Source organism: Psammomys obesus, unplaced genomic scaffold (genome assembly GCF_907164565.1).
Source record: "Psammomys obesus unplaced genomic scaffold, mPsaObe1.curated_primary_1811, whole genome shotgun sequence".
NCBI classification, from domain to species: Eukaryota; Metazoa; Chordata; class Mammalia; order Rodentia; family Muridae; genus Psammomys; species Psammomys obesus.
In genome coordinates this window covers 2,861,093-2,888,420 of record NW_026594377.1, presented here as the reverse complement: position 1 = coordinate 2,888,420, position 27,328 = coordinate 2,861,093, and the positions used below count along the sequence as shown (strand labels likewise).

The following is a 27,328-nucleotide window of genomic DNA, read 5'->3' as shown; positions in this document are numbered from 1 at the left end:
AAGAAAGAAAGAAAGAAAGAAAGAAAGAAAGAAAGAAAGAAAGAAAGAAAGGAAGGAAGGAAGGAAGGAAGGAAGGAAGGAAGGAAGGAAGGAAGGAAGGAAAAAAGAGAAGGAGGGAGGGAAGAAAGAATGAAAGGAAGGATAAAAAGAAAAAACACAACAAAAGACCTGCCAGCACCATAGCTTCAAGAGTGTGCACAACACACTCAGTATGCCAAAGTTCTACACCCTTTATTTCCTACTCATGTGAAATTGTACCTTCAGAAATGTCATCTACTCAGTAAGGAAGCAATCTTAAAAAATCTTGTTGGACTTTTTTAGGTATGGTAACATATAGGGGAAAATCTTACAAGGCCATATCCACTGGGGAGGGGGAAACTGTTTATATATAACTAACGAATGGCTAAGAGTGGGAGAATTATCTTCCCAGGAATTACCCCCAAACTGGTTATCCAAGAAGTGGACAGCTCTAAACCACCGAAATCACAAACATACAAGTAACACTAAATGAACTGAGCAGGTTGCATTGATATAACAGTAATAGCTAAGAAAAAGAGGCCTGATTTCTAGGGAGAGCAAGCAGTAGAAATACTTGAAAGGGACTGGTTGGAAAGGAGAAAAGAATGTACTTATTTTTTAACTAAAAAAAATCTTATTCTATAGTAAATCAAAACTACCTTTCTTCTTGAAATTTTCACCACATAGATTATAAAATAGGTTGCATTAAAATCATTATGCTCTAGAGTCTGAAAGTACCATATTTATAACCTTCCTTAATTTCTCCAAATCTGACAGAAGGCTCCCCTTTATACATTGCACACGAGTGGTGATATGGCTTGGCAGTGTGGCCCTAGATTACCATACACCACAAAAATAAATTAAAAGTTACATAAAATATAAGGAAGGACACCTCTCTCCAAAAGCACATTTCCATCTCACAGCATGATTCAAATGTGCTTCCATTCTTAAGTAATTCTTCCAAAGTGACTGGTTTCAAAAGAAAGCTGTATGTACCAAATTTTAAAGCAAAGACCAGGATTGAATAGAGAGCTGTAAAAATCACACTCTTAACATACATGTCTTGTACCCTACTTCTAAAATATTCATATTCCACAGCAATTATTATTTAATATTTGATCAAACGCAACTTATTTATAATGCTGTAAAATCTCTGATTGTCAAAGTTGATTCTGTCTCCTTGAAAACAATCTGATGAAAACATGATGAATGTTACCAATAATAAAGCCAGTTGCAAATAATTCACTCACTTCACAATTGCTTGGAATTTAATCTATTCCCAGAGGCAGATGAGTGTCCCAGTGATTGAGAATGAGTTCTGTCGAACGTGCTTCCAGAAGTCTGCACAAGCGTGTTTCTAAAGTAACTAAACCTCTGTGACACAAAAACTGCTCACTGCTACTGGTATCACCCACTAGTCCATAATTCCTTATTTTCTCCATTTTACTTCCTGTAATTCAGACTGTAGAAGCACTTAAAGAAATGTTCAACCTCATTAGCTATTAGGGAAATGCAAATCAAAACAACCCTGAGATTTCACCTTACACCCATGAGAATGGCCAAGATCAAAAACTCAAGTGACAACACATGCTGGAGAGGTAACCTTTCTCCACTGCTGGTGGGAATGTAAACTTGTACAACCACTCTGGAAATCAATCTGGTGCTTTCTCAGACAACTAGGAATAGCGCTTCCTCAAGATCCAGCCATACCACTCCTAGGCATATACCCAAAAGAGGCGCAAGTACACAATAAGGACATTTGCTCAACCATGTTTGTAGCAGCTTTATTTGTAATAGCCAGAAGCTGGAAACCGCCCAGATGCCCCTCAACTGAAGAATGGATGCAGAAACTGTGGTACATCTACACAATGGAGTATTACTCAGCAATGAAAAATAAGGAAATCATGAAATTTGCAGGTAAATGGTGGGACCTGGAAAGGATCATCCTGAGTGAGTTGTCCCAGAAGCAAAAAGACACGCATGGTATATACTCACTCATATAAACATACAACATAGAATAAACCCACTAAAATCTGTACATCTAAACAAACTAAGCAAAAGAGAGGACCCTAACTAAAATGTTCAATCCCCATCCTGAAAGGCAAAGAGGATGGACATCACAAGAAAAAGAAAACAGGAAACAACCTAGGAACCTGCTACAGAGGGCCTCTGAAAGCCAGAAGAAGAAAACAAGAAACAACCTTGGAACCTGCCACAGAGGGCCTCTGAAAGCCTCTGCAGTATAGACTGTCAAAGCAGATGCTGAGCCTGATGGCCAACTGTCGGGCAGAGTGAATGGAATTTTATGTAAGAAGTGGGAAATAGTAAGAGCTGGAGAGGACAGGAACTCCACAAGGAGAGCAACAGAACAAGATAATTTGAACACAGGGAACTTCCCAGAGACTCATACTCCAACCAAGGACTATCCGTGGAGATAACCTAGAACCCTGACAATGCCGCCACTTCTGATGAGAACTGATAGACTAAGATCAGAAATAAGGAGAGGAGGACCTCCCCTATCAGTGGACTTGGGGAGAGGCATGCTTGCAGAAAGCGGGGGGGGGGGGGGGGGGGGGAGGGGGGGACCGCGAGGGGAGAAGGGAGGGGCTTATGGGGAGATACAAAATGAATAAAGTGTAATTAATAAAAGTTAAAAAAAATTATTGACACCAGAAACTTTGTAATCTGAATCACCAAAATAGGCTCAATAGCACCTTAAATATCACCAATAAAAAGCAAAACAAAAAGCTTCGAAACTTCAGCAATCATTAGCTCAAAGTAGCAGTAAATATAAACATAAGTCTGTTTGAAAACCAATAGTCCTGTGCTTACTTTCAGAAGATCCTTGGAGAAATCCACACCTTCATTTACTCCTTGGAGATTTGTAATAAACTCTTGGCAGGTCATCTTCTTTCCAATATTCTGAAATGAAGAAAAATATATTATAATTACATTACAGAGTTAAGATTAATTCTTTAAAATGTGGTTAAACAGAGTTAGTCGCTGAGGTGGTTTTGAACGTGTGTGTGTGTGATACAATAAAATTTAACTTAAGATAGAAACATGGCTTTTTATGATTTTTAATTTGTCATACTGTATAAATTGCAGTTATGCTAAACCTTTATTTTAACCCAGACAAAAATCTGTAAAATGATGATGCATTTACACAGGTTATTACAGGGTATAATGAAGTTTCAACTTAAAACATGGATTAAAATGTTATTTCTTAGCTGAATGAATATTTGTATTTCCTTACATTTTGACTACACTGAAGGACCTCTGATTTATCCACTTTGAAGCTAACAAGTTGTCTTATCTACCAGCATAGATAATGATTCCCAAGGAAGACAAACAGGAATTCACGCTTAACAATAATAGGACAGAATGTTAATACTATTCAAACTGGCTGCTTGAACTGCAGTTCCCACAAAAAGCTGAATAGGGGCAAATGACACTTGTACACACAGTGGGATGCTTTTTTTATAGTGAGCCTGTATGCCTCAGAAAAGGGGATTTTTGATAATACACAAAAGTGTATCTGCCCCTTCCATCTAAAGAGAGGCATCACCTCCCTCTTCCAATGCAATAAGCAAACCTCAGTATGGCTCCAGAGTCACTTAATCTTTCAAAGCTGCTCACTTGATAAATAAATCTTGAAAAGGCACAGAACCAAAAGTACTCTATCACATGCAGGGGCGGGATGCAGGCCGCGAGAGATGGACACAGGGCAGAGCATTTCTGGCAATATGCAGTGGAAGGGAAGACAAGGAGCAGTAACATCCATATGCCTGTATGCAACAGTTTTATGAGTAACGCTATGCTTTCCAAAGCTAATGTTTTGGCTCATAAATGGCAGAGGTGTGATTTGAACCATAGTAGTCAGAATGACTCAAGCCACATGCTCCCAAACATAAAGAGTATAAGGGCCTCACTGACAGTTTTACAGCAGTGCATCTACAGAGCCCCAGCTTCCAGAACACAGCCTTTTTCTTCAGAGCAATTACCTCGCACCTTCCCTTTTCTACTCAGAAGACTCACCCATCCAGGCTATCTAAATATTTAAAGTGGAAGTGCTAGAATTGTTTTGTCAAAATTCTTGCTTCTTCCATCAGCAACTAGACACAAATTTCATACAAAAGACTAGATGAATAGACTGACACTAAGAACAAGCCTTGCCAGTCAACTTATTCAATAGTTATTTCCAAGGAAGTAAGTTTGCATTTCTGAAGTTTTGATTTTTTTTTCACTTGAAGCACAGAGAAGAAATTTAATTTTAAAATATACTTTGCAATAGTGTACTAAAAATGACAGACTCAATTTTCATAATACTTTCTTAGGTTAACCAAGGTATCTCAAGGTATGATCAAATCATTTCAATATGACTTGGCAAAGCCGTCTTATGTTTCAAGAACTTAAGATAAAAATGAATTATCACAAAGCAACTATGTCTTTTAAAAGTCTTGCTTTTAACTAAAATTTTTATAGAGACTCAATCACTAGTCACACAAAAATATTTTAACATGTCTGAGAAATTCAAATTCTTTTTATGAATTTGAACATTATTTGACCTCTAATAAATGTTAATAATTATTACACAGTACAAATCATCCTAAAATATATTTAACATATGAAAACTCATATTTCATTTCACACTGTAGTTTTATTGCAAATAAAACTAGAAAAAATTCTTCTAACTATAAAACCATGTTTATAAGTAAACTCAGGTTAATGAGTAAACTTTTACCAAAAAGCAGCCCGAAGCATAAGTTCAGGAGAAATAAATAAAATCACACAGTGATTCATTGGAACATTTGGGCAAAGGAATGTGGGAACCTTCTAGAAAGGATTCACCATTCAGGTGACTGATAATGAGATTTTTAATAAATTCTGAAAGTTAACATGAGTTTGGAGGAAGCTGGTTTCAGATTCCTCAGAACACTTTAGGGGGTTTAAAATTTCAATGGTGTGCTAGGAATAGCAACACAATTAGAATTAGCAATAGAGCCCAAGAGAGAGGACAGGTTTGTTATAATCAGGACAAAACCATGCAAACAACATTTGGTCTTGTTCATGTATCAAAAAGAATATGGATCCTGAAGATTAAGCCCGCTGTTGAGGAAAGTGCTGCATCATTACTGACATGACAACAAAGACCTAGGCTAGAGAATCAAAGACAAGGCATTCCAGTTTCCTCCTGTGGATGTGCTAAGAGACCGACAAGAAGAAACTTACGGAAAAAAATGGGCTTATTTTATTTATACTTCCAGTTCATAGTCCATGATTGTGGGAAGCCTGTACAAAAGCTCATGGTAAGAACATGTCTCAGAAACTATGGAGCAACACTACCCACGGGTTCACGGCTTCACTAGCTGTCTTGTGGTGCTCAGGCTTACCTGCTAAGATGGTACTGTCCTTCAATGGGATGGCCTTCCACCACCAAAAGACAATCCCACACAGACATGGCCACACGCCGATTTGTTCAGATAAATTACTCAATTGAAGGTTTCCTCTCAGATTACTCTATGCTATGTCAAATTGATAAAGCTGACATATAGAAGTTGAAAAAACATTGACCCTGATTCTGAAATATATTCTACTACAAGGGAAAGACGATCCTACACTTTTGCACACTGCAGATACAACTCTCTTGAGTCAACCAACATGTTAAATTTAATCATTGTCATTGAACTGCAAGAAACTGCCTGAGGCCCTCTGTGATAGGCTCCTGTCTTGTTTTCTGTTTTCTCCCTCTTCCAAAGTCCATCCCACTTGCCTTTCTGAATGACTGATCATCTTACCCAAGGTGTTACTTCTTGCTTAGCTTCTTTAGATGTACATATTTTAGTATGATGAGCCTATATTATATTTCTAATATCCACTTATGAATGAGTATATACCCTGTGTGTCTTTCTGCTTCTGGGATACCTCACTCAGGATGATCTTTTCTAGTTCCCACCATTTGCCTACAAATTTAATGATTCCCTTGTTTTTAATAGCTGAGTAGTATTCCATTGTGTAAATGTACCACAATTTCTATATCTGTTCCTCAGTTAAGGGACATCTGGGTTGTTTCCAGCTTCTGGCTATTACAAATAAAGCTGCAATGAACATGGCTGAGCAAATGTCCTTGTTGTATACTTGAACATCTTTTGGATATAAGCCTAGGAGTGGCACAGCTGGATCCTGAGGTAGCACTATTCCTAATTTTCTGAGAAAAGGACAACCTTTCTGAGAAAGGTTACTTTTCAAAGTAGCTATACAAGTTTACATTCCCACCAGCAATGGAGAAGGGTTCCCTTTCTCCATATCCTCTCCAGCATGTACTGTCACTTGAGTTTTTTATCTTAGACATTCTGATGGGTATAAGGTGAAATCTCAGGGTCATTTTGATTTGCATTTTCCTGATGACTAAGGACACTACCCAGCAGGGTATTGAAGCAGTTGCTGAGACTTATAGCCAAACTTTTGGCAGAGTGCTTGGAATCTTATGAAAGAAGAGGGAGACAGAAAGACCTGGAGGGGACAAGAGCAACAGAACCAACAAATTTGGGCCAGGGGTCTTTTCTGAGACTGATTCCAACCAAGGACCATGCATGGAGATAACCTAGAACGCCTCTACAGATGTAGCCCATGGCAGCTCAGTATCCAAGTGGGTTTCCCAGTAAGGTAATCAGGGGCTATCTCTAACATGAACTCAATGCTGGCTCTTTGATTACCTCCCCCTGAGTGGGGAGCAACCTTACCAGACCACAGAGGAAGACAATGCTGCCATTCCGGATGAGACCTAATAGGCTAGGGTCAGAGGGAAGGGGAGGCAGACCTCCCCTATCAGTGAACTGGGGGAGGAGCATGGGAAGAGAAGAGGGAGGGTGGGCAGGATCGGGAGATGAGGGAGGGGGCTTCACCTGAGATACAATGTGAATAAATTATAATGAATTTAAAAAATGAATACAAAAAAGAAGAAACTGCCAGAGCTACCCCAAATTTCAGCAAGCACAGGCCTGTGTAGTGTGTAGACATCAACAAAAAGGCAAAACCTTGTCCCAGCAAGATGCTCAGGTTATCATTAACATTTTTTTAGCAATTAAGTTTTTTGTGGTTTGGTTTGTTTTCTTTTTTGTTTGTTTATTTGGTTTTGTTGTCATTAAGGTTTCTCTACATAGCCCTGGCTGTCTTGGAAGTCACTCTGTAGTCCAGGCTGGCCTTGAACTCAGAGATCTTCTGTTGAGTACTGGGATTAAAGGCATGCACCACCATAGCCCCGTTGCAATGGAGTATTTTTAATTAAGGAACATATGCTGGTTTAGGGACATATGGCTATTACAAACTTAATGGTCTGCTATAATGTAAGTATAACTCTTAAGGTTGAGAAATCAAAAAGATGGGTGAATCACAGTATTTTCATACTCAACTCATTATGGCCCGGAAACAAAGATATCTCTCAGAGATGCCTGAGGATGTATTAACCATTTGATATGTTGCTGGATTGATGTGTTTTGACTTTTTTTTAAACATAGGCTATTCATAAAGGATAATATTCTGTGATATCTTTGTTTTGCTATCAGGTTAATACTGTTCTTACAGAAGGATCTGAGAACTGTCCCTCTTCCATTTTTTTACATCTGTGATATACTTTACAACTACACTCACGTAATGGGCTTTTCATTGTAGAAAGATCTTTAATTACTAACTTGACTTGCTAAAGGTCTATTCCCAGAGTTTATACTTCTTCCTGACTTTCAGTAGGTTTTTCCATTTCACATAATTATCTATTCGGTTGACATAACTATTCACTATCTACTTAGTATCCTTTTATTTCTACAAAACCAATCAATAATAATTTCCTCCCTTTCGTACTGTCTTTTGTAATATGAGTCTTCTCTTTTTATCTGGTTTGAAAATGTCACTGATACGGAACTGGAGAAACGGCTCAGTAGTAAAGAGCACATTGACTATTGTTACAGAGAACTTTCAATTCTCAGTACCCACATAGAAGCTTACAACTGTCCAATTCCAAGGGATCTCACACCCTCACACAAGCACACATGCAGTCAAAACACCAATGCACATCAAATAAGAAAAAAATCATTAATTTTTTTTAAAAAAAGGAAGAAAATATCACAGGAAAGTAAGTCTATGAACTATAAATCCACTAATTTTTATTGTCCTTCCATTCTGTATGCCTGCCATGTGTTATTTTTTTCTTTAGTTTCACTGGTTTATTACATTATTTGTTTCTAAATGGGTTAGATGGTTTACACGCATTCTTCCATACTGAATGGTCCTTACAACAAATTTGCCATATAGTACTGCTACAGTTGTATCCTAAAAGAATGTTTAAAAATGGTTTTTACTCTTATCTAAAATTACTTCTCCATTTCCTTTGTGAAATTTCTTCTTTGACCCATTATTTATTCAACTTCACAAATTTCTTTCAGTCCCTTATTTCATTCCATTTTATAGAGAATATACTTTGTATAGTTTAAATCTTTTTCCATTTATTGACTTATTTTTGCCCTGTTCTTTATAAAATTCAACAACACACTAACATTTGTCTCTTATTTTACAATATGGCACATGAATACAGATACACTCTGGGAAAAAATATATAGGACAGGTCTTAACGGCTATCAAGCACAGAGAACTCTGTTCTTTATGGGGCTTAGACATTCAACTACTTGGCACATTTCTGTCTTTACCATTTTTCTCTCCTCTCTCTTCCCTCTCCTCCACCCTTTTCTTCTCCCTCTCCCTCCCCCCGTTTCTGACTTTCTTCTCCCCATGAGTATGTGTGTGTGCAAGTAATGTGTAGCAGAGCTAAAGCAAATTCATTAAGGAAAAGTGAGCATGGACTTCCAAGAATGAGAGAGGAGTATCCTTTTGTGGGCTTCTAGAACAGCTTTATAACACTCGTGGCTGATTACACACTGCCACTAGAGGCAACTCAAACTTCAGCCCAATTCTGTTCTATAAGTAGGCCGGTACATATGAGACAGAGGATGGAAATCCCAACCTCTTAATCACAGACCTGCTGTCTCGGAGACATTCTGTGGCTACCCAGTAACTCACAAAGAGTTACCTCTGAACAAAAAAACAGTATCACCACGAAAATCGTAACAAATGAAGAGCTCTCTATCAGAATCTCCTCTTACAAAGAAAACAGCAACTTTTAGGAGGTCTGAATTGGGAGCTAGAGGTTAAAGAACAAAAGAACAAAAAGTTTTCCTAGGTCTTTTCTAACACTGTGCCTACAATGGTTTTATTCCATATGCCAGGGGGGAAAAATTAAATACTACTTTATTGCAATATCTGGGATACCTATATTGATTCAAAATGTTATACCTTCTTACTGAATTTCATTATTGTTATTTTAAAATGTCCTACTTTGTCTCTAGTAAAAGAACACTACCTTGAAGTCTACTTTGCTCACAGAAGTAGATGGCTCAATCTCTTACTGTTTGGAAAGGAGAGGGAAACTTAGGGAATACTCTCATATTCTGTACGGGACATACTACTTCCTTGTATTCCTACATTAATAACTGAAGGTTAAATAGTTTGGCAACGCTGTAGCTCCTTCTATCCCCTTGCAGTTACCACCGTTGATTTTTATTTTTTAGTAGCTTTTCATGAACAAAAACTTCTGATATTTAAGGAACTCTCTGTCCACTTATTAGCTGGCCACTGAGCCAAATAAGCAGAGACTCAGAACGACACGAACCGAGAGTTTGCCAATGGTTCTAAGTCATGCTTCACTCTAAATCCACATTTATTTTAATTATTCATTTTGTAGTACCTTTGGTATAATTTCAGCGATGACTATACCATGTCCACAGTGGTAATAAAGGTACCCACTGAATATGCCTATAAACTTTGAAACTCCAATTGGGAATGACCTGCACAGCCTTCAAGTTCTTCCTCATTAGAATCAACTAAACTTCAGTGGAAAAAGTACTTAGGGGAATCTATTAATATTATAATTAATCAAGAGAATATTCGAATCTTAGATAATCATAAGGGAAGATATGTGTGCAAAAATATAAAAGCTATTATTTCTATAAGAGACTAGAGGATAAAGGTTTGAGCATATGCAGAAAGTAGAGGACTACAATCAATCCCCAGCTGATGTAGTATTGGCTACGCCTTCGACTGACTACACAGGACAGAAGCATAGTGTAATCACACAGTATACCGTGTGTCAATTTCTTTTATCAACAGAGAAAAAAAGCTAAAACATATGGCTTTCTCTGTGTCCAAGTACCTTTGAATGTCCAATTAGTTGAATTTGTTATCACTGCCCTTTGTTGTCTTTTTCTGGCTTACTGGTAATTCTTCTAATAAAGGTTCAGAGGTAAAGGTAAAGGCTCAAGTCAGTCAATTTTAATTCTTACTGGCATGTATATCACACATCCTTCCTTCTACAAAATTTCATAAAATATTTAATGGAGAGTACAGATAATACTATCTTTCATCAAGAATGCTTCTTTATAATAAAGTCCATGAATTTTAAAATTCCACTTGGTAAAGCTACCTCTAGTTACCGATTCTGTATCTTATGAGTTCTTAGGCATAACAAAGATGCCCATAAACTATGATATTCTATTCATTCTCTTCCCAAGTTCATTTAACACTTTGAAGAAGGGTAGGCCCCTCTGAAACAAGGGTTGGTGAATCACCTGAGTCTCTCTTCATGGGGTCAGTAAAGACTGAAAATTTGAAAAGGCTTCCTGACTCATTTAGACATAGAGATGGATGTCTTCCCAAATCTGCAATGGCTTTGCAGGTGATACCCTTGGAGATAAGGAAGACTTTAATCCAAACCTAGAAAGTGAAAGTATGCAAACAGGAAATACCACAAAAGTTAAGCATTTTGTTTGAAACCCTCAAATATTATACAGGTCAAAACCATAAATGTTTAAATGATCAAGATGCAATCTTCAGGAAAAGAATATTAATGAAAAAAAAAGATCTTCAATTAAAGATTCACTGAATAAATTGAAGATTATAATCTATGTTGATAATATTGCTATATTAAAATGTATTTTTTAAAAATATTTTTTTGGTGTGTGTATGTGTGTGTGTGTGTGCGTGTGTGTGATTTTATGTTATGGGTGTGCAGGCTATTAGTGGAGACCAGAAAAGGGCACTGGATCCCCTGGAGCTGAGTGTTTTAGGCTTTCTATTGCTGTGATGAGCAGCCTGCTTTTTTATAGACCTAAGTACCCAGGGATGGTAACAGGGACAATGGGCTGTATCTCCCATTATGAGTCACTAATTTAGAAAATGCCCTACAGGCTTGCCTACAGCCTGAACTTATGGAGGCATTTTCAGAATTGAGGCTTCCCCCTCTCAGTTACTTTTGCTTGTGTCGAGTTGACATCAAACTTTCCAGCACATGGAGTTATAAGTTGTTGTGAGCTGCCTAATATGGATGCTAGGAATTGAACTCTGGTCTTCTGGAAGAACGGGAAGGACTTTTACCAGTACAGCCATTACTCTAGCCCCTAAAATTGATTTCTTTTAATAGAAAAGAGTCTTTTCTCTAGGTATGTTTTAAAGACATGTTAAATTTTTTAGGGAATTCTTTGGATAGTTTGTTTTCAAAACAAAATAATTTAAATATTTTTGAATAGTCCTAGTTCAAACTGTAAGTTAAGAGAACAGTTTAAATCTCACATTGAGGAAGGAGACATACAAACTGAAGGTAGTTATACAGGAGACTTTCTTTAAGCCTATCTACCAGTCAGTCAGTCTGTCTGTCTGTCTATCCATTCATCCACCTACTATTTATTTATTTATTTATTATTTATTTATTTATTTGTTTATTTATTTATTTATTTGTGAGAGAAAAATGTTATACTGGTCACTAGATCATCCCTGTTGATCTGTAGCTACTATGTATTCAATTGTTAATTTCTTGCCCCCAAGATCTTCATTGTCCTATGAGTAAATTCTCAAGTTTCCAAAATGGCATTGTGTGAAACCATACCTCCCAAATTATCCCTGATTGGCTAATAAAGTTGTCTACAGCCTGGACTGGGCAGAAAAGGGGTAGATGGAGTGAAGGTTCACAAGCTTGGAGGTGGAAGACAGGGAGACCACAAGAAGGAAAGAGGAAGAGAGAGGAGATATAGGAGCAGGTCACCATGAGTTAGTGTGAACAAGAAGGTGGCCAGGAGCAACTTGCTCTAAGGATTGGAATGGTGGAGAGAAGCAGCCCGAATGGAAAATATGCAAGTATTTGTGGAGGTTTTGGCTGGGAAGTAGACGCGATAACTTAGAGGGTTAATATCTGCCCAGCCCCAGTGCATTAAGGCTTATCAAAAATCTAATAGGTTTCTGTGTCTTTTATTTATATAATAGCGGGTTAAGGAATAACTGCTACTGAGTTAATAACCAGCATTAATTAATATTACTAGAATAATTAATTCCTTTATATTTCTTAATAATTATATGAATCAATATTAAATATTAATAATTCCACAACACTAGATCTCTTAGACATAGAGTTACAGATGGCTGTGAGATGCCGTATAGATTTGGGGATGTTGATCTCAGGTTTTCTGTAAGTACAAGTGTTCTCAACCACAGAGCTCTCTCTCCAGCCTTTAAAGAAGTCTTAAATATAGTTAATATGTGATGTAAGCTTTAATAATGTGGGTGCCCTAGTAAGGGAAGCAGGGGCTGTCTCTGACATGAACTCAGTGGCCAGCTCTTTGAACACCTCCTGGGTGCAGCCTTGTCAGGCCTCAGAGGAAGACAATGCAGCCAGTCCTAATGAGAACTGATAGGCTAGTGTCAAATAGAAGGAAGGGAAGACCTCCCCTATTAGTAGACTAGGAAAATGGCATAGGGGGAGAGGAGGGAGGGAGGATGGGATTGGGAGGAGACAAGGGAGGTGGCTGCAGCTGGGAGACAAAGTGAATAAATTGCAAAAAATAAATAAGTCTTAAACACACAAATTCTATAAATTTCTGTAAAGGATCAGAGAGCTAATATTTCAGGCTTTGCAAACCATATGTTCCCTATAAAAACTGTTCAACATTGTCATCTCTATATAAAGACTTTTAAAAGTAGGTGTGGATGTGTTCCAATAAAACTTTATACACACACAAAACTCAGATGAATTTTTGCCAGTGATTAATATTTGCCCATCAATTACTTACTATGAGTTAAGCATGAAAATAGAGTGAGCATCCAAATAGATCTAATCTTAATTTCAGGTTTTCCCTTAGTGGATTTTCCTCCACTCCACCAATAAATAAATAAACAAATAAACAAACAAATAAATAGACAGACCTCAATTGTTGTAATATAATGGGAGAAAGGGGGTGGGAATTTGAAGACTCTTGTTCCTAAAACTACCCAAGCTGTAATTAAAAAAAAAAAAAAAAAAAAAAAAAAAAAAAACCTCAGCCAAAGGAATATTGCTCCAGACAAAGAAATGGAACCTTCTATAAAGTTTCAACTATGATCTAGTAGTCTCTGAGCTATAGAACACTACTAGTTGAGCCAGGATTCTCAATAAATTATCCACCATGAACGTAGACCACAGCATCAATTCCAAGTTAGGAGTTGAAGAATTAAGCAGAATGATCATTACTTTTAGTGTTAAGAGCTGGAGCTGTGGAAAACGTGCTTTCGGAGAAACTAACAGCTCTCATTGTCTGTGGGTAAAACCCAGCTTCATAAATCTTGAGATATTAGAACACAGCCAGCATACCCTCCCACACAACAATTCCACCTCCTCCAACATGTTACAATACATGATGGAAACTATACTACTGATTTGGTAATTATTTCAGCTAACTAGCACTGCTATAAAGCTCAGGTCTTGAATTTGTTTTGTTTGCCTCTATATCATGGAAGTATAACTGTGTTATGCTGCCCTCAGGTGTCCATCTTTTTAGATACACCATTGGTGGGCAAAGAAGACTCCATTGTACATCTTCAAAGCAGTCTCTTAGACAGCCCTGGCCAACAACTCAAAAGAGGTCTTCTCATGTCTGGTAATGGGGTTTTTGTTAGGTGGTCTTTGGCTCCTGAGGGAGTTCTGTCAGTCCAGATGAGAAAAGTTCATTAAAACTCTGTATTTCACACACGGATTATGTGTTACCATGTTTTTAAAAAATAGTTAATAGTATGATGCCTTGCCTTTTTCAGCCATCAAAATTGTTATTTTACTGCTATTTTACACCGATCTTTAGTCCCATTATACAGTAGTAAAAGGCAGGATGATCTCTGAGTTCGAGGCCAGCCTAGTCTACTAGCAATTTCTAGTACAGGCAGGGCTACACAGACAATCTGTCTTTAAAAAATTAAAAATGAAATCCAACATTAAGGGTAGCTGAAATCTTGGTGGGATCTCTCCACCTTCCCTGTAATATATTGCCACTTAATGTGGTAAAAGGACATTAAGCACTATATGAAACAGTTTTCAGTTCTGAGGTCCTGTTCCAGGTTTCTATAAGCTCAAACATGTTTTGTCCTAATACTAAAAGCATTTATTGTCTCACTTACATTCTTTCACATGTATTTACTAAAGAATTCTAGAAGCTACGTAAGTTTTTACATATCGCAACAGATTACGTGTAAAAGCAAATCTGAAAATCCAGCAATTCTCTAGTAGTCCAAATAGTACAGCAAAAGGACTCACATTAGGTACTGTTTCCACCCAATTTTCTCGTGTCATAAAGTAGAATTCATGATCATAAAAACTGGGCTGTTCATTTAGTGGGCTTTAGTGATCAAATAATGACTTTAAAGTATTATTAGATTCAGTCTATAAAGCAGTGTGTATTAAAACACACCAACAAACACACAAACAAATAAATACCTCTATTTGGATCTTCAAACATTTTAAGAGTATAAATACATTCTAAGAGCAAAGCTGGAGAAATGCCCTAAGAATAGAGTCTACCAATACATAATTAAAATACTATTTTTTAAATTCTGAGGAAATAAGATACATTGAGTTCTGTCAAAACACAGAGATTTGATTTTCCTCTTCACTTGGCTGTCATAAGAGGAAATGAATTAAATCATGGAGAGCACAGGTCCAGTGAGCTGTCAATCACTTTCTTATTACCCTTCCTCTATTCAAGGGAAGGAAGGAAGGAAGGAAGGAAGGAAGGAAGGAAGGAAGGACAAAATTGACTTGAAAGTGAGTTTCATCTGCCTTTCTTATTACGAAAGTGTGAAAACTCACAAAGAAAAGTAATGATTATGAAATATATAAATGAGATCCTCTAAAGCTACTAAATGATCCCACAGACTCCAAAGTTTATCTGTGACACGTTTTATTCATGGGAGCCTCTTCTCAAACAGGGTGGAATACTAAGAAGTAAACTAAAATGAAAAAGCAGATAGGAAAATGAAAAAGTTTCATTTTCGGAGGTCACAGAGTGAATGAAATTGACTACTGCATAATTAAACTTTCACATACTTAAGTAAGGATTCATTCCAATTAAATGTACACAGTTGCCAACATGATAGTGAGTGGCACTGCATTCTAAAGGTCATTTTAAAATTAAAAAGTATCAAACCATGACATTTTTCTGTAGAAACCTTCCACACCCGAAGGCAAGAGTCTTAGTCTAGTCCATATAAACTCTTTCTGGTAATAAGCAGATATTTTAAAAACATAATAATGGTAAAAACATCTCAGCTAAAAATACTCATCACTTCTAGATCCAAGCCTACTGTGCTTCTGTGGACTTTCAGTATTGGTGAGAAGTTCTACATTATGAGAGTATGGTAGAAGCCATTATGGCTGGGAACTCTAATCAAGAAAAAAGATATAACAACATAAGACATCAGTTCTCATCCACAGGGGTCTCACCAGATATTTATATTACAACTCATAACAGTAGCAAAATTATGGTCATGAAGTACCAATGAGGTAATTCTATGCTTGGAGGGCACTACAACATGAGGTCCCATCAACAACATCAGGACGGTTGAGAACCAGTGTCATAAGGGGAAAGAGATCATATGGAAATGACTAACTTAGGAGGAATTACAGTCACAGCTAAAATCCTTTATTGGATTTATAACTCTGGATAGGCCCCATAGCAAGAGGACACCAAGGATACAGGGCAGCACAGACAGGAAGGAACAGGGGAGCCAGGAGGAAGGAAAGCAGGTGAAAGACTAGTTATGCTAACTACAGATTCAGAAGTTTTCAAGGACATTAATTAACACGGCTCCTCAGCTTCTTGAAGGGTTAAAACCACTGCATGTAAAACTGCTGGGGAGAGGGGATTTCACTCTTTATGAGGCTTTCCCATGCTCTGCTCAGGGAAACACACTCATGCACATCCATGTGGGCAGCATTAATTGGACTTGGTGGGTATCAACAACAACAGAAAAGGAAGACATGAGATTGGGAGGCAGACATGTTTGAGGATACAGGTTAAGTTGAAAGTAGAAAACTGGGTTTGGATGCAATAGTATTTCATTGTAAACATATATTGAGTTTTCAAGAATGAAGAAAAACCAACATTAAAAAAGACATTAAAAAGTGTTATCTTAATTAAAAATTTGACAGCTGTCTTCCAGTACGGCAAATAAGCCAAATATTAATCTACCGTTTAAATTCCTACAAAGTCAATCCAAGAATTCATTTTACTGGCTGCAAAAAAAACTCACTCCTATGAAGGAACTCTTCCTAAGATTAATTTGTTACAAAATGTACATTTAATTCTTTCCCCTACCAATTGGTATATTTATCCGGTTCTGCTTTGTGTTTTAATTTATATCTTAACACCAAAAACAAGTAAGTAATGCCTCATGTTAAACTCTGACCACAAGGGAGACATTCAGTATCCCAATGACAAGGGTTCTATCTGGGAACCTAGTTGTGCTTTTGTGGATTTAGTCAATAGTGTTCCTATTAGCTAACTCTTAATTATAAGTAAGTTTTGTGCTTAGGTTCCTGTTCCCATCATAATCACCATGGCCATCATGATGAGAATATCAGTCCTATCTTCTCTCCTGCCCCTGCCACCTGTCTTCAGACTAGGCAATAACCTTGCTGCATGGTGGGGAAAGGCGGGTGGTAGGCTGAATCATTATTATGCTTCAAATATAAGAGAACTAGTTAGTTTTAGCCAACAGAACTCATTCAAACTTAGTCCAAACAGAAATGATCACCTTTATTCTCATGTCAAATGCTTATAGTTTTTCATTAAGTCTGAACAAAATATCAATCCTACTTCCATAGTCTAAGCAATTTTAGCATGCTTAGTACTTAGTACTGAAATTTAGAAGTTGATCTACATATATAGACATTTAATTTCCATATGAATTTTGTAGATAAACATTAAAACAGAAACATTAAAAAAGAAAAGGGATTACGGAAAAAGTCAGCCAGGTTATAATAAGTACAAGGTATTTACGTAATCTACAAGAGTCTCAAAGGCAAGTATAAACAAGATGCTGGTTCCAAGATAATGATAAACAATTCATTTATATTTTAAAGCAGGCAGTAAAGAGCAACAATGTGTCTGTCTGGAATGAAAACATAAAAACTTGATATTTTGCCCTAACCTATTTAATGGGGCTTAACCATAACTCAACATGAAATTTTAAAACCTTGATATTTTCTCCAGGAGCTTCTCAGTTACCTGCAAAACATGCCTTCAGTTAAATCTAATTAATGGCTACCAGCCTAGCGACCAAGGAGCTTTGACTGAACACATCTCTCTCATTGTTAATGCTTGCCCAGATGGCACAAAACTTGAAATATTATAGGAACACAAATGGTATTTGGTGAATAAGATGACACATTAAAGATAGAAAAGCATTGTAGCATGTAATATAGAACTACTTACTAGAGGTTATTATATTAGTATTCATCCCATTGCCTTATTAGTGAAAAGAGCAGGATAAACACAGGTCTGTACCAATGCATTTGTAGAGCATCATTACTTTCAAAAAGAGTCACAAAACAAAGAAAAAAGGCTCAAATCAATTAATTTCCCAAGTTAGCCCTTCCCTGTAGAAAGCATGAGGACAAGCTGAATTTAGCACTTCTTAGAACGTCATGCTGCTGTGTTGCTGTTATGGCATGATGGTACAGAAGAGAAGGGAAATGGCATGTTAGTTTGCAGCAAAGGGTTATTCCAGCACTGGATCAGGTAGTAGATGGTGATGGCCTATGCAGTACAGCAGGAAGGCAAAGGGAAGAAGCAAACACTAGAAAGATTTCACCCATCTTCTGAATGATTCAGCCTGAGAATGGCCATGCTAACCAGTCACACACAGACCATAATAGATCAGGCAATGATGATGCAAGAGAATCTACATCCAGAATTATGGGCAAACACTTACCACCTAGAAGGATAGTTTATTTTTAAAATGAATCCAGAGGGAAAGATAAGAAAAACACATTTTCATATGGTTAGTTCTTATGATCACAACTATACATTTTACAGATATATAATAGTATGCATTGTATAACAAGGAAACTTATTACACAAAACCTGAACACTAGACAACCCTACGTATATAGTACATATTTTTACACACTCAATAATGGCTGAGAACTAATTTCCACCAAAAATACAATCCAGATAAATGATCCAGACAGATTTACTGTAATTACTGTTTCCTCCTTTATATTGGCAACATTTTACTTTATACAACCGCTAACTGTCGATTCTCAGCACAACTAGGACATTAAAATATTCTTGCATGCCAGGTGTCAAAGGAAATGTAATGACTTGTTTGCTTGCCTCTTTGTTGCTTAGCACTGTACCTCTAGGTATCCTTGGCTGGCCTCAATGCTCTCAATACTCCTACCCTAATTTCCCAACTGGGATTCCAAGAGTGTGCCACTGTGCCCAATGTACGATACTTTATTGAATCTCCTTCACCCCTCAAGAGGTCTGAAGCTGCGATTATGACAGATAGTCCAGCCCTTGTGATTCTGCAGCTGTGGTCATAGACACAAAGATGGTCACAGTGTGTCTGCATTCAACTACAGCAGGTTATCCAAATAAAAATCCGACCTCACATCTATACTAGCTGCTTTATTTCAAATTATTATGAGCAGGAAGCTGTATGTTTTCTTCAAAGTATTATTAAAGCATTATTAGCTTTTTAAAAGGCAAACTAAATGAACTCAGTGACAGGCTCACTGATCACCTTCCACTGGGAGGTGCAGCCTTGCCAGACCACAAAGGAAGACAATGCAACCAGTCCTGATGAGACTAGGTCAAATTGAAGGGGAAGAAGACCTCTCCTATCAGTGGACTGGGGAGAAAAGAGGGAGGGAGGGTGGGATTGGAAGGAGATGAGGGAGGGGGCCACAGCTGGAATATAAATTGTAATAAAGGAAAATAATAAAAAAGAAATAAAATAAAAAGGCAAGCCAGGATATAACAGAAATAAGTCTCCCAAATCTAACAACTTTTACAGATATTATATGAAGACCTCAATATCTTTCAACAAGGTTGAAATATTAGTACATTTTTCCATTATCAGACATTTCTTGAAGATGATACATACACAACTATTTCATGATGCTGGAACTTCAAAAAACATCCAGTGTGAAGAGGCTTCTTTATGATGGGACACATGGCACATCTACACTCAAAATGACCCTTTCTGTCCAAAATTGAGAACCATTTTGTAAATATGCTTCTTGTCTGGCCATAGGAAGGGAGTGGACAACCCACAGCCTTGTCTTCCACTTAACAAGATGGAGAAATACTGTATTCAAATGCTTTAGAGCTCTCCTTGGGGAACTGCAACAGTTTCATTTCCATGGGAAGTACTACCACCCTGTTATCCGTGAAAGGCCCCACGAAAGTTCTCTACTCCTACTGGGCATGATTTCTGGACACCTGCTACATGTCTCCAACCCACCAAGTGACTACAAAGTACCTTTTAAAAACTGCAAACACGAACTTCTGAGTACTTTTAGATACGTTAAAATGGTGTTAACAGTATGATCTATTACTTAGTTTCCCCTTCTCTTGGCTGCTGGCAGAACCCTTTCTCCACCCTACTCCTCAGGTAACAGCTAGCTAAACTTAAAGGTCCCACGGAGCTCCACACTAAGTTCTTTAGAGACGGGAGCTGCAGTATCAAGAGAACTGTGTGATCTTTTGGGAAACTGGGACAGAAAGCTGCTATATAGCAGTTGTTTTTACATAGCTTAAAATCACAAATACAATATATTAAGTCAGGGGCGGATGTTTTCAATTACATAGGCACTTGACTTTTTCCTTCAAAATACATGAACCTAAAAATTTGTTCTAATGTAGATTACTTTATATTTACTTAAAATATTCTAACTTTCTCAAATGTGAAGTTGATAACTAAAATTGTAAAAAATGTCATTTCTATTATAGGTAATAGTTTATAATTATAAATTTATAACGTATATCATTTTAAACAGGTGACAAGATAGTTTGTTTTGTGATGGGTTTTATTTTGCTATTTTAGCTAGTGAACAAAACAGGTGAATTGAAGAATTCAGAAAGACTGAGTTGTTATTCCTATTGACACTTAAATGGCAATTTCAGTTCTAACTTATATTATCTTTCCAACACATACATCCACCACTAGCTAAAAGACAAAAGAAAACCCCAACAAAACTTCTGTCTGCCACCTGGTGGAGAAAGGTGATACAGAACACACACATTAATACCATACCAGGCAAATACAAAACAGTTTGTTTTTAAAATTACTCTCTGAGCTAGCAGGTGGAATGAAGAGGGACATTTCTGGTTTTGGAAAATGTATTGTATTTATCTACTTGTTATGGGAATGCTCTAGAGAGTAAGGCGAGGAGGAACCACAAAAGCAAGGACAAGCTTGTGATGTGGCAGAGTCTGAAAGAGCATCACAAAGCTGCACTTACATGGCCATGCAGATCTGTGTTGAGCAGCATCATAGCACAGGTGAGGCAATGAACTCCATCTGCAGAAACAGGAACTTGTCAATACAGCATTATGAGGGCCTCAGAAAACACAATGGTTTCACAGACACAACTAACTTTGCTTAGAAGGCAAAAAAAAGGATGAGATAAATTGTAAGGACTTCCAATATACAAAGCTGAACTCTATTGATAATGTAAATTGTTACCACCTCTCTGAAGGGCATTTTGGCATGACATGTGCAAAGTCTTGAAGTCTTCTACAAAGTGCAAAGTCTTCTACAACACAGTAACTCTTGTGGGGCTTTTCACAAAGAAAACAATTATCGATCTACATAAACACAAGACTACTGCGACAAACACTGCTTACAATGGGAGACAAATATGACCGTCCAGAAACAAAAGTCTCTAATGTTGAAGACATTAAGAATGTCTTCAGAAATATAGGCTAAAGTGGAAGGGTATAGGAAAAATCAGTTAAATGAGAAAGATATTATGTACAGTATGATTCCATTAAATGTAATTATTTCCAGAAGAATACATCAAAATATAAAAATATCTCTGGACCATGAAACGTATTTCTTTTGATCTATATTTTCTCAATTTTCTATAGCATATGGTATCAAAGTCAAAATAAATCACTTAATACTTAAAATATACAGATAATAAGAGACATATTTTGTAACATTCTTTAAAGGCCACATTTAGATTGTATTTTCTCCTTAGGATGTTATGGATAAGGCCAAAACTAAAACACTGAAATAATTGGTGAAGATAAAAAATTAAATATTCAGGAAAAATGTGGTCAAAGCCTGAAATAATATTTCATACTTAAATAGGACTGTCACTTTCATCTTACTTTATACAGTAAAATAAAAAGTATGGAGAGATAAATACGTTATCTAGAAATATCAACATTAGCTTTTCTCTTTACCAATTCTTAACCCAAGTATACCAGATGATGATCACTTTAGATAAAGTGAAAACCTTACTAACTTATGCCAAATGCACGGGAGAGACAGCTTGTTTTCAAAAGCAACTCCTTCGGCTTAGTAGGTTGTTTCCCTTATGTCATTTACATGCCTACGAGCATATTTATTCCAGTTTCATTTGCTTATCATATATTCAAAACAAATTCCTGGAATTAATGTTAAAGTCAGCAGCCAAACATCCTCATTAAGAGCACTTATAGAAGCCAAGAGCAGTGGTGCACACCTGTAATCCAAGCATTCTGGGAGGCAGAGGCAGGCAGATCTCTGTGAGGCCAGCCTGGTCTATAAAGTGAGTCCAGGACAGCCAAGGCTACACAGAGAAACCCCGTGCTAAAAAAAAAAAAAAAAAAAAAAATCAATAACAAACAAACAAAAAGCCAAGAACAGGAATAGACACTCCCACATGCCTACTTTATTCAAGCATGCTAACATCTTAGAATTGCTGGTGAAATGAAAACAACCCATTTCAACCTTTTGGTTTCTCTAGATGGTGCGGACCAAGTGATATAAATGGTAAATAAATGGCCCAAATAGTACCAATGTATACTGGTACTGGGATATTGATGATCAAATGCTTAACTGACTAGCAACAGCATGAGGGAGTGGAATGAGCAAGGGCCTTGGTCATACAGTTTCTATTCAGAGATAATTACTATTCCTTCTCTATCTTAGTAATTTATTTGAGAATTAATAAATTTATGAGACATTTCCTATTGAAAAGTGAATATGCTACATTTAAAATTGAAATTAGGCATTGGTACAATATGTTAAATGGAAAAAGACTCTCCTTTGGGGCAGACTAACAGTTAAATAGTTAAATTTACTTTACTCTGTAAAAACAGTAAGTGAAAAATTTTGATTAATCTGGCTATAAAGATTTTGATTAATCTGTCCAGGTGGTATAGGCCTGTAATCCCAGTACTCAGGGAGGCAGAGGAAGTTGGATCTCTGTGGGTTTAAGAACAGCCTGGTCTACAGAGCAAGTCCAAGACAGCCAGAGCTACACTGAGAAACCACGTTTCAAAACAGCAACAAAAGCTTTGGATTAATATCAAACAAAAGCACCAGAGATTCAGTAAAGCTCCACTGAGATATATAAATATGCAAAAGAAATCACTGAATTAAACACACAGGGATTTCAAAAAGTACAGTAGCTAGGAGTGTAAGAAGTAAGAAAAACAATAATGTAATACAAACTGCTTTGTACATAAAATCCCCAAGTGGCAAAGCTGAGCACAGAAACACAACATAAAGTACATTGTCATACTATGAAATTTTAAAAATAAAAGTACTATGAAAACAAATATGTCACGTTATCATTAAATATTCCTTAAAAAGATAATGACATGAAAAACTAAAATGAAAGGGAAAGTATAGAATATTAAACTAATGCTTCCAATTTGGATTTAAATAAACCAGAAGGCATAAATTAAATATAAATTCTTATCTTTACAATAAAATATAACTTATATAAAATATAATAAGGAAAATAAACAGTCATAAAAAAAGTAAGAATGCCATTAGATTACCTTGTGAGGTGATAGTGTCTGGATTACAATAAAAATATCTATTGGAGAAATGTATTAATACTCTTTCACGCTCCTGGGTTTCTCCCACAAGAGAAAATGCTTTAAAAAAATACCTGAGAAAGAATAACAAAGGAGAGAAATGTTTAAGACATTTACTATATATGTATTTTTAAAAATATTTGACAGTTAACTTAAAGAAAAGTAAGGGTTTAATTATACAAATATGTCCTACAATCATTTCTCCCTACTCCCAAAAGTATTTACTAGATGGTTACTCAATAAACAAATTGATATTTAAATTATATAGCACGTGGCAGGAGAGACGGCTTAGCAAGGAAAAGCTTGCCACACAAGCCTGAGTACCTGAGTGCAAATTCTATGTTAAAGTGAAATTTGGTAGGATGCACCTACTTTGCCAAAACTCCTACAGAGAGGTGACAGTTGAAGACAGAAGAAATTGCCCAGAAGCCCACAGGCTAACTAACCTCAAAAACAAAATGGAAGGCAAGAACTATCAGTTATTCTCTGATTTCCATGTTTTCTGAAGCACATGCATGCCTGCATTCACTCAAACACTTCACATACTACACACGTGTGCACACACACGCACACACCAAAACATAATAAAATAAAATAAGCTATATAAAATGTGTCAGGGTAAGAATATAAAGGCCAATAAGCTAAGACAACCCGAGGAATGCAGGTGATTTCCAACTGCGGTTGTCAAATAGTTTTAAAGGATCAATCATATTAAAAAGAAAACAAAAATTCCTCTCTTCAATCGCTTCTGGTGTCTATCCTGTTGGCCATTCTGAATGAGATTTCAGCATCCTCCCTAGAGTCCTCCTTAATGTTTAGTTTCTTTAGGTTTGTAGATGGCTGTCCTATATTAATTATATGGTTAATATCCACTTATTAGTGAGTGTATACCATGCCTGTCTTTCTGTTTCTGGAATACCTCACTCAGGGTGATCTCTTCTAGTTCCATCCATTTGCCTGTAAATTTCATGATTTCCTTGTTTTTAATAGCTGAGTGTATTCCATTGTGTAGATGTACCACAATTTCTGTATCCATTCTTCAACTGAGGGACATCTGGGTTGTTTCCAGGTTCTGGCTATTACAAATAAAGCTGCTATGAACATGGTTGAGCAAATGTCCTTATTGAAAGGTGGGGCATCTTTTGGGCATATGCGCAAAAGTGGTATAGCTGGATCTTGAGGTAACACTATTCCCAATTTTCTGAGAAAGTGCCAGATTGATTTCCAAAGTGATTGTACATGTTTGTACTCCCACCAGCAATGGAGGAGGGTTCCCCTTTCTCCACATCTTCTCCAGCATGATGAGAGTCCACTACAGAGGGTACTCTGAAAGGATTCACCCAACAGGGGATCAAAGCAGATGCTGAAACTCAAAGCCAAACTTTGGGCAGAGTGGAGGGAGTCTTATGGATGAAGAGAGGGTGGGACTAGAGGGATATGGAGGGGACAGGAGCTCCACAGGGAGACCAACAAAACTAAAAGATTTGAGTCCAGGGTGGCTTGCAGAGACAGATGCACCAACCAAGGACCATGCATGGATAGGACCTAGACCCCTGGTCAGATGTGGCCGGTTGGCAGCTCAGTCTCCACGTGGATCTCTGAGTGAGGGTAGCAGGGGCTGCCTCTATCATGAACTCAGTTGTCTGCTCTTTGATCACTTGCCCCCGATGATGCAGCCTTGCTAGGCCAAGAAGGAAGAGGATCCAGGCAGTCCTGATGAGACTTAACAAGCAATGGGCAGATGGCAATTCCCCCTTTCTGTGGACTAGGGGAAGGGGATAAGGAGAAAAGAGAGGAAGAGTGGGAACTGGGGGAGTTGAGGGAGGGGGCTTCAATCAGGATATATAATGAATAAATTATGAAAGAAAAAAAATTTAAAGAACATTTAAAAAAGAAAAAAATTACAACTCAGTATATAATCCTACCAGCTATGTGTTAAAAGCCCACATAACACTCCTGTCATCTCCACCTGACCACTACTAACACATAAAGTGCACTGCTTAGGACACAGCAGATTTGGGTTAATTTATTTTGCCTATTTTCTCATCATCCTTGTTACATGAGAAGGAAATTGGGAAATAAACCTTAAGTTGTTGATAATAATAAACCTTAATCTTTTGATAAAATAAAAATCACTTCAATTTTTAAGAATTCTTACTATTATAAGAATGTGTAATAACCCTGATATTTATGAAAAGTCTTTCTTTATTTTTAGATATGTGTACTTTATTATTCTAAAGCACATTGATCACTATTTCTTTATAACCTTTGAAATAAACACATAACAGCACAAAGCAAAGCTATAACTCATCCTTTTACTCTTAGATGTTTTCATTACATAATAACAGCCTGCAAGCTACTCTAATAAACCACCCTCATGTCACCTCCTGGGCTTCTGTTGTCTGACTGCAAAATTAAGGGACTGTACTAGATGACCAGAACTCTGAGGTTCACATATCTTATAAGTAGACCGTAAGATTAAATGCTCACTAGGTTTTATGTTCAGTAGCTGAAGTGTGAAAGTGAGTATTGGTGTGCTATATTTGAAAAACTCAGCTGAAAGTACATATTACAATCTATTTCAGAAATATATTCTGTTAATTATATTGACTGAGTTATTTTTATTCCATTTAAGGGTTAATAAGAAAATATCATTTGAGAAGATTTTAAGTGATACTTAAGGGTAAAGACCTCTAATTTCATAGTAAATAAACTATTTTCATTTTAACTGACAAAACTCCAAACTTCTTATTCAACAGAATTGAAAGTGGGATCTCAAGGGGAACTGTATGTGCCCATGTTGACTGAAGCAGTATTCACAACAGATAAAATGTGGATGTGAGTCAAGTAAGTACTGATGGATGGTGGGCCAGAGAGTGGGGCTATGTCTATGCAGTGGAGTGCTACTTAGCCTCAGGAGGGAAAACACTCCTGTGAGGAGTTACGTACACTTGAACTCTGAGGCCGTTATACCTAACAAGTCCCTCCCCAAATCCCTCCAGATATTGTCCGATGCCAGGTGTATAAGCATAGTCAAAAGAGTGGCTTTTAGAGAAAGAGAGACAGCTATCAGTCTAGGAGTTTTAGCCACAAGACGGAGAGAGTAAAAGAAAGTAGTGCCTGACAGTTCTCCACCTCTATACACCCACTACATGTTTGTGTTTAGTTCACGCAAACATCTTTTTCTTATTCTCTGCTATTATTCTTCACGACATTTTTCTTACTCTCTGCTTAGGATCAAGAGTCTCATCTGAATTCACACAGCAAATGGAATTGGGTGAAAAAAATCAGACCCTAACCAGAGCACATTACTTCCCTGCTAAGAAGTCATGGTTTGGAGGTGATGAAGAACAGAAGCGCTGTTTCACCGTACCTGAGAGACTGATCCAGCGTCATCCCTGTGAAATCAAAAAACTTCAGATACTCTTCTGCAACTAGTTTGCTAAATTCATTGCTAGAAGGAAACAGAGTAGAGTCGTTTATTGAAATGACAACTATTAAACACACACACACACACACACACACACACACACACACACAGTTCAGACAGATACCAGCCTCAAGAACATACTTTTTGCCTAGATGCTTTGCAACGTCCGATCTCTTGAATCTGTCTAGATGATACAAGCGTTTGGCCAGTCGCTTAGCCGCTTCCACGTTGCTGTTAGTACCATTGCGGAGACTCTCTGTGGCCTCCTTTTCCAAAATTTCAGTGCTCCCCATGTCACAGTGAGCATCTAGTCGTGTTGTTTTCACCTCAGCATGGCTATGGCCAGCACTTAAAACAAAAGAAAACAAAAACAAAATAGAAAATTTTTCTTGTATGACAGAAGAGAAATATAATGGATGAAAGTTACCGTGATAAT

At 37.1% G+C, this 27,328-nt stretch overlaps 1 protein-coding gene across 2 annotated transcripts in view; it reads right to left on the bottom strand.

The window, feature by feature from the left end:
* Positions 1–27,328, bottom strand: part of Psd3 (pleckstrin and Sec7 domain containing 3) — a 460,032-nt gene that overhangs the window by 221,680 nt on the left and 211,024 nt on the right. For both annotated transcript variants that reach the window (XM_055618704.1, XM_055618706.1), the window contains 5 exons: positions 27,034–27,240; positions 26,836–26,916; positions 23,424–23,536; positions 20,888–20,946; positions 2,851–2,940 (listed from right to left, as the gene is read on the bottom strand). In XM_055618704.1, coding sequence (XP_055474679.1) covers positions 2,851–2,940; positions 20,888–20,946; positions 23,424–23,536; positions 26,836–26,916; positions 27,034–27,240 — 550 coding nt within the window. The remainder of the gene's footprint in view (positions 1–2,850; positions 2,941–20,887; positions 20,947–23,423; positions 23,537–26,835; positions 26,917–27,033; positions 27,241–27,328) is intronic.